The sequence below is a fragment of the Carassius carassius genome, chromosome 26 (genome assembly GCF_963082965.1).
Source record: "Carassius carassius chromosome 26, fCarCar2.1, whole genome shotgun sequence".
Taxonomy (NCBI): domain Eukaryota; kingdom Metazoa; phylum Chordata; class Actinopteri; order Cypriniformes; family Cyprinidae; genus Carassius; species Carassius carassius.
In genome coordinates, this window is record NC_081780.1 from 31331826 (window position 1) to 31340805 (window position 8980).

The 8980-nt window shown below is 41.7% G+C and overlaps 1 protein-coding gene across 1 annotated transcript in view; it reads left to right on the forward strand.

Annotated features, from left to right (window-relative positions):
- Positions 1 to 7747, forward strand: part of LOC132106167 (NACHT, LRR and PYD domains-containing protein 3-like) — a 147144-nt gene extending 139397 nt beyond the window's left edge. Inside the window, exon 10 of the mRNA XM_059511829.1 lies at positions 6804 to 7747. Within this exon, the coding sequence (XP_059367812.1) occupies positions 6804 to 7318 (515 nt within the window). The 3' untranslated portion in view covers positions 7319 to 7747. The remainder of the gene's footprint in view (positions 1 to 6803) is intronic.
- The last annotated feature ends 1233 nt before the right edge of the window (positions 7748 to 8980 follow it).

The window sequence follows — 8980 nt, forward strand, 5'->3', positions numbered from 1 at the left end:
AGCAGCGTAAAATCAATGGCCAAGATCTCATTTGGCCGGGAGGCCAACAAGTGACCCATAAAGCTGCGGGCAACTGGCTGCGTATCCTTGGCGACCTGACACCTTTCGCACTTCCGACACCACTGGGCTACATCAGATGTCAAGCCTGGCCAATAGAAGCGCTGCTGCACAAGCTCGGTAGTCCGCTCGATCCCCTGATGCATTTGTGTCAACACTTCCTTATGCAAGGCCGCAGGGAGAACTACCTGGAGAATCTCTTCGCCGCCATTGGAACGGAACACACGACGATGCAAAACCCCTTCTCTATCTAGTAGCCGGTCCCACTGACCTAACAGGACCCGGGCAGTTTTGGACAACTGTCGACGCTCCTCAAAAGTAGGGCGGGTTCCCAGTCTCCAGAACACCAAAACCTCCTCAATCACCGAATCAGCTTCCTGTAACTCCCTCATGTCGCCCACCAAACTAGGCAGAACAGAAACTACAGCCTGGGTAGCTTGTACCCCCAGATCTACCCCTGATGCTTCCGTCACTTCCGATGGAACCTCAGTCCCCAATAACAACCCTCTCACTGCCCCATGGCTAGCAGGGTCCTGTCTGGAAAGTGCATCGGCATTCCGGTTACTCCTTCCTGACCGATACCGGATCTCAAAATTAAATGCTGCAAGCTGCGCAGCCCAGCGCTGTTCGGTAGCCCCGAGCTTTGCAGTGGCCAGATGGCTGAGAGGGTTATTGTCAGTGTACACAATACACTGCTGCCCTAACAAGTACTCCCTAAATTTCTCAGTCAAGGCCCACTTGAGCGCCAAAAACTCCAACTTCATGGAGCTGTAGTTGGACATATTGCGCTCAGTGGGCCTAAGACTGCGGCTCGCATATGAAATTGGCCGTACCTTACCTCCTTGTTCCTGTGAAAGGACAGCCCCTAGACCGCCATGGCTAGCATCTACCTCCAGGATAAAAGGCAAGGAAAAGTCGGCATAGGCGAGTACTGGGGCGCTGGTAAACCTACTCTTCAACTCATCAAAACTCTGCTGGCACTGCTCAGTCCAGGCACTAGAAAAACCCTGCCCTGCTCGAGTCCTAGGCTTAATATCAGCCCATGCGGCAACCACTTTATGAAGAGGGGCTGCCAGTTTTGCAAACCCCTCAACAAAACGGCGATAGTAGCTTGCAAAGCCCAGAAATGAACGCAGCTCTGAGGCATTAGTGGGGCGTGGCCAATTAGCCACTGCCTCAATTTTACCGGGATCGGTTGACACTCCCTGTGCTGAAATAACATGTCCCAGATACTTTACCTCACGTTGGAAAAATGCACATTTACTCAATTTAGCCTTCAAGCCCTCATGCTCTAAACGACTTAGAACCACCTCCAACCGCTCTAAATGCTGGGATACCGAGGAAGAGAATACTATGATGTCATCAAGGTACAGAAGTAAAGACCTACACTGCTGGTCCCCAAACATCCGCTCCATTAACCGCTGGAAGGTGCTTGGGGCATTGCAAAGCCCAAAGGGCATGCGATTCCATTCAAACAACCCAAAAGGGGTGCAGAATGCGGTCTTAGGTCTATCTCCCTCAGTGACCGGGACCTGGTTGTATCCACTTGCCAAATCCATCGTGGAAAACCAGCAAGCCCCGGTCAAGGAGTCCAACGATTCCTCAATGCGAGGCAGAGGGAACGCGTCCTTTCGAGTCTTTGAGTTTAGTTGACGGTAGTCGACGCACATGCGTAGACTACCGTCTTTCTTTTTGACAAGGACAATTGGTGACGCATACGGGCTGCAACTCTCCCTTATAACTCCCGCCTCCAAAAGCTGATTGATGTGAGACTTCACCACCTCATATTCTGACGGAGGTATACGCCTGTAACGTTGCCGGACAGGAACGGTGTCTAACAGGGGAATGTCGTGAGAAATCAAACCTGTACATCCCAAGTCACTCTCGTGCATAGAAAACACAGACTGAAATCTGTAAAGCAGATCCCTTACCTGACCCTGTTCTACTTCCGATAAAACAGACAGATCAAGTGCTTCAATTTGTTCCTGAACACGAGGGCTCGCTTCAGGGGCTATAGAACCCACCATTGCCTCTACAGACCTGACCTCGCTAATTCCTGATGGCAAGCTAACCACACAAACGTTATTTAATGTACCAAGGACAGTGTTAGCATAGAGCAACACGTCGATGGTTCCCACATTTACCACGGGTAACTAACAGGACCTCGCGTAACTTGCACTAATGCAGGAGAAGCCAACAAACCAGCTGGTAACCCAGACTCTGGAGGCTCAAAAAGAACAGTGTTGTTGGCATATTGCTCGGAACAAGTAGCTGCCACAAACTTCATCATGCCGCCTGGGATGCGCCATGGTCTCCCTCCTCGCACTCTGACCCTTCCTGAACTTACCTCAGGGGGCTGGTTATAAACTAGATGACAATGTTGCAGTGCCTGCAGAACAGAATTTGGAACCTCGATGGTCAAAGGCAATTCGAAAAGGGTCGGGCCATGTTGTCCAAAACACTCCCGGTAGCATCGACTAAGCACATTCATTCCCAGAACACCTGGGACCCGAGTGCACAAGCCACCAGGAGGGTCCCGTACAACAAGCACGCCACATCCCGAAATCAACTGGCCGCACAATTCTATGTCCAATTCCACATAACCAATATAGGGAATTGAAAGACCATTAGCAGCTCGAAGCTGCAACCACTGGCACGATTTAAGTCGATCCTGACCCCATGGCTCAAAATGTTTCTGAAAACAGCTCTCAGTGATCGTGGTTACCATGGAGCCAGTATCCACCAGACAGGACACTTGAACTCCGCCAATCAATGCGTCAAGGTGCGGGCAAGATGACATTAAATGCGACATATTTGATAGTTTTGAGCCAGTTAATTCCCCATCCGTGTTATGGCCCTGAATCACGGTGGGAACTAGTTTTCCGACGTTGCAAATGGGCCAGGCTGTCCTCTTCCAGCTACTGACGCGACTGAGCGTGAGGGAAATTGAGCGCGAGAAGGAGCACGTTCCCCGTCGCAATCCCGAGCATAATGACCAGGTTTTTGACACCTTCTACATATTACAGGTCCCTGCCGGGGAGGTTGACTCCGTGACTGGGGGTTCTGCAACCGGGCAAAACTTTGTGTAAGTTTAGTTAACTGCTCCTGTTGGCTTTTAAGCATATCCCTCAACTCAGCCATCTCCGAACTCCCCGGTGAACTACGGATGCCAACAAAAGGATTCCCTTGCACCCCATATTGGATCCCATGAGCAGAGGGAACAGAGTGACTTCGGGCCCTTGTGCTTCCTGGCATACCCTCCCTCTCCCATCTAAGGGCTTCGCTACGAATCTCCAACAAAGTTAACGCAGGTTGCTGACGAATCAACTGTTTTAATTCGCGACGGAGGGCGCTATCAAAAACATGTTCGACAAATTGGTCTCGCAGTAAAACATGCGAATTTGGCATACCGTGAGGAGACTGTTGCTTCACTTGCTCAAGGAGACCCATCAGGACAAGGGAGAACTCCAACAAGCTCTCCCCTTCCTGTTGCTTTCTCGAAAAGAAAGCCTCCTGCAATGAAACATATGACTGTGAGCAACCATACAATTCTCGCAAAGCTGAAATAATCCTCCCTGGGTCCTTACGCTCCACTTCTGGGCGGTACTTAATCTCTTCCCTTGCCTCCCCTTCTAAGTGGTCAAACAAATAAAACGCCTTATCGGTTTCAGAAAGGTGACGAATGCGCATACAAGCCTGGGCCTCCTCAACCCACTCTTCAATGCCAATGCCAACCCTGCCATTAAATTTTGGACACTTTCTGTCTCGTGGTACAAAAACAAATCGGTCCGGTCGGGTGGCATCAACATTACTGTGTTGCAAAGGAACAGAAGGCCCAGGTAAAAGCGGTGCATCAACAGGACCTGGAGGCACAGGAACACGCTCCTGACGCAACCTCTCGTTGTCTGCTTTAAGCTGATTAATCATTTCCCTCAATTGTTGTAACTCCTCTTCCATATTTTAACTACAAAATCACTTACCAATGAAAGAAGAATAAGCCCACAATAAGGGCTAGAATTTATACACAAGACGTGCACTGTTGCTCTGCTGCCACTCCAAGGAGATGTCAATCCTAAAATACAAAAAGAAAAAAAAAGAAAAGACAAACAAAAAAACAACAACAAACAATTGTACAATTAACCCACGTCTCTGTCTCAAAGTGGAAAATCCTGCCGACTGCGCCAAAATGTGGCAAGGTGATGGATCGGGTAAATTACAGTTACACTTATGAGGAAAAGTATAACTAATTGAAAAGCAGACTACGCCACCCCGTTTCACTAAACGGAGAAATTTACACAAGACACGCTGGTTCGTGACCACAGATGACAAGAGACGTGGATCAAAATACAAAAATACTCTTTTATTTTCTCAACAATAATTTAATATATAAAAACTTTGAGGTAGACAAGTTTTGCACTGTTAAGTGTGCACCAAGCCAGAAATAAAGAAAAACAAAAATAGCAAAACAAAAACACTTTTGGGCTGAGGCTTACCAGCAGGGAGCTAGCTGGGCAGTGAATGTCCTAAGGTCACCCCACTCGTCAAATTCCACTCCACACAACACTCACACTCACTAGGTGAAAGACACACAGGCGCCCACGGCAAAACACTCTGTGAAGGAACCACCACCAAAAGAGGACAGACAGCTAGCTCCTCTGCAAAGGGCGGGCCTTCAGCTCCTGAAAGAAACAAAAACACAATATAATACACCTTCACAGTTGGCTGCAAGCTTATGAAGTTATAATAAAACAAATTCAACAAAGAAATCAACAGTCTGCAAATTACTGAGCACTGTAGTTAGCCTGGCTGGTAGTGACCTAGAAAGTTCACAATGTGGCCATGTCACAACAGCCAAAGGCTATGAACAAAAAATGAAATGAACCACACAAAACACAATTAGACATTAAATCACAAAAATCAAAAACCAGGCTTACAAGACAAAGAAATGTTGCTCACTTCACAATCTTCGAGGAACACACAGAGCAAAGGGCTCAAGAATAACCCAAAGGCTGGTGGTTATATATTAAGTGAGGCTAAATTATACAATCACATGCAGCTACGTCATGCATGGACGGACGGCTCGGAAGCTAGCCAGTAGCCACACACTAGTACAACCAGCTTTTATCACCATATGCAGATGCAATGGGAGCTAACGAAAACAAATAATGAATCACGATGATCACAGTGAGATTAAATGGCAGCAGAAAACAACAGTGCCGTCTTAGCGACGTTATCAATGGAGCATTTTGCCTCCAGTCCACAATGATGAACCGCTCACAAGTCGTTTACTGCACTAAAAAGAGAGAACGATTAATGAATGAATTTAAGAAAAACACCCACCTCAGATAATTCAAGTGGTTAGATTTACCTACCCCGTAGTAGATCGCTAGACCCACAGAGGATTAAGTTACTCACACGCAGTCTCGTTCACAACAGGCAACCCGCCAGCGTACAGAGATGTTACATCCGTTCAAGCACATTAGCCGCACTCGGATAGGGACAGCCTACACCCACAAGCAACGTCGCATTAATTCAGACAGTAACCTGGCTCCCACGGAACTGCACGCGCACAACAACAAAGTCTGTGACGATGACGTATAACCGGGTAACCTGAACTCCGCCTTAAATAAGCCAGGGGTGGCTGCCGATAGGCTGTCAGCCCCGTCACTCAACACAAATCACAGGGCGGAATCTAACCCGCCTTGCCACACTAGGTTACAGAGACTGAGTGCCTTTGTTCATGCAACCAAACTTGCTTCGCAACCTCTGGTTTCTTCCGACGAAGAAAAAAAAAAATTTGAATGTTTTATTGAACCCCCAGCCCTACTTTAATCCATCATTTATCACATTACCTGTCTTAAGATGAATAACATATTAACCCTTATAAATGAAATCTGGTTCCTCCAAATGAATTGTCAGCAGACGATGAGAGCAGGCTGTCCGAGTGTTTCTGTTGAGACCCGGGGGAACAGCAGAGAACAGGAGACAGACGCTTCTCATTTCTATTCCTTTTGTGTAACGCTACATTTTATTCATAAACTTTAAAAACACACGCTTTTGTGTAAAATACGAGCAGAAGGTAAAAAATGGAATTCCCAAAAATTTTAATGAAAAAAAAAATTTAATTTGGGGAAAGAAATAAAACAATATAAAACTGAATTCACAGGGCCTTACATAACTCCGACTGGTTTTGAGCAAAGTATCTGAACAAATAGTGTATGTGTGCGGAAACTACACGTGATCAAATAGTTTTTATTACATTGACAGAATTTAAAATTAAATAGTTTTTTGATGAACTGAAAGTCATTATAGTATATTTCAATAGGCATAATTTGTGTCACCAAGCTCAATAAAATAATTAAAATTAAAATGTCTACAGGATCTCAGAACTTGATATTTTATGTAAGTAATTAGTTTTTAGAGTGTGTATTTACTGCTTGTATTGTTCTTCAGAACAGAGAGTGAACAGGATCATTTATAAACACACTCACACGTGTTTGAGGATCAGAGTACCAAAGAGTGGATGACATGCTGAGCAAGTGTGTGATTATTGAGAATAAAACAGGAAAACTAATTAAAGCAGCACTTCTGTCATACAGTGTTATCGGCCCCATGGAAACAGTGAGAGGAGACAATATAAAATACTGGTCATCTTAAGGAAACACTCTCGGGGGGGGGGGGTTAAAGGTCATGTGTTTGTGTGTTCATTCATGACTCTTGATTCTGATGTGTTTTATCTCCATCAGATTCCCATCAGCTCACTCTGGATCCGAACACAGTGAATAAACTCCTCCATCTGTCTGAGAACAACAGAGTGATTACTACCACTAACACAGTCCAGCCGTATCCTGATCATCCAGACAGATTTGATGTGAATCAGGTGTTGTGTAGAGAGAGTGTGTGTGGACGCTGTTACTGGGAGATTGAGTGGAGTGGAGATGTGCGTATATCAGTGTCATATAAGAGCATCAGCAGGAAGGGACGGGGTAAAGAGTGTGTGTTTGGATCTAATGATCAGTCCTGGAGTTTGATCTGCTCTCCTGACAGTTACTCATTCAGACACAATAACATACAGACTGATCTCTCTGTGAAGTCCATCAGCAGTATAATAGGAGTGTTTGTGGATCACAGAGCAGGAACTCTGTCCTTCTACAGCGTCTCTGACACAGTGAGCCTCATCCACACAGTCCAGACCACATTCACTCAGATGCTCTATCCTGGGTTTAGGTTTTGGTTTGGATCATCAGTGAAACTGTGTTGATGAATCAGAACAGACTGATAAGAGATTCTACCCAGAATGCTTTGGGCTGCATGATAAACCAGTAACAGTGAGACGTTATAGAGTCTCTTCTTCACATTAATATGAACATGAATCAGAATAAATGTGTGTAGTAAATCCTCATCTAGAAAGTAAGATCAGTGTGTGATGATCTGTTTCTGTGCTTATTATTACGATCAAAATCAGGCTTATATCTTATCATTCATGTGATTTCTCTCTATTGTTTGTAATAAAACACAAAGTCAAATTCCCTTGAGATCATATTTTATTGATGATGAATGTATGAAATGTCTGAATGCTTCATGAATCATGAATAAAATGAATTCTTCACGAGACTGAAATCAGCTTCAGTTTATGACGTTATCAAATATAACATCATTCAATCAAATCTAGATTTATTATAACCACAGTAAAGATATATTCAGTTATTATGGGATCTCCTTCTGTGAAAGAAGCTGACAGAATATGTACTTTCTAAAATATAGTAGTTTGTTTTAATGACGGTATATTCACTGAACAAACATCTATCATTGATTCCCTAAAACATGTCGAAATGTGTTCATGCTTTGATTTAAACATTACTATGAAAATAATGCAAATATTGCTATAGATATATATATTTGCCTCAACAAAGGGTTCCTTTTTATTAATTAAATTCTTAATTAAATTATAACAAATAATTACAGAAATATAATAATCCAATTCTACTCTCAAATAAAAAATATTTTATAATAATAATAATAGTAAATAATGACCAAAATACTAGTTGTAGTTAATTGTTATTTTAATGATTACAAATCAGTTAGCAGATACTTTATAAATGAGGACATTTAAAATTATATCAATTAAACCCATCCATAAAATAATTATGATTGCAATAATCATACTGCAGTATAAAAATTAAAAAGTCAGTATTTAATAATAATAAAATTAACAATAATATTATTTTCATTTTAAGATTTATTAAACTGTATCAACAAATATAACTGTAATAAATATTGACTATTTATTTTTTCACAGTGCAGTAGTATTTTTGCAATCATACATTTTAAAATAATAAAATACAATACATGTTCTGGAAATATTAGTTTTAATATTATTTAATACTGACCTTTTTCAGTGCAGAAGCATTATTGCAATCATATAATAATAATAAATAATATATAATAAAATATAAATAATAAATAGTTAAGAACTATTATTATTAATAATTGTATTATTGTTATTAAACACTGACCGTTTATTTTTATTTTTACAGTTCAATAGAATTAATAATAATAATAATAATAATTAAAATATTACCATTACATTATTTTTTTATTATATCAATTGAACACATTCATAAAATGTAATGATTGCAATAATGCTTCTGCACTGTAAAAAAAGAAAAAAGTTGGTTATTTAATAATAATAATAATAGTTTCCCAAATATTTTCTTATATTTTCTAATCTTAAATCTTAATTTTTACTATAGCAAACACATTAAACACATACATAAATATTAATAATTAAATTAATGAATTAAATTATATATATTTTTTTTTAATTTTATATTATATTTTATTTAATCATCCATAAACATTTTATGATTGCAATAATGCTACGGCACTGCAACCAATAATCAGTATTTTATAATAATAATAA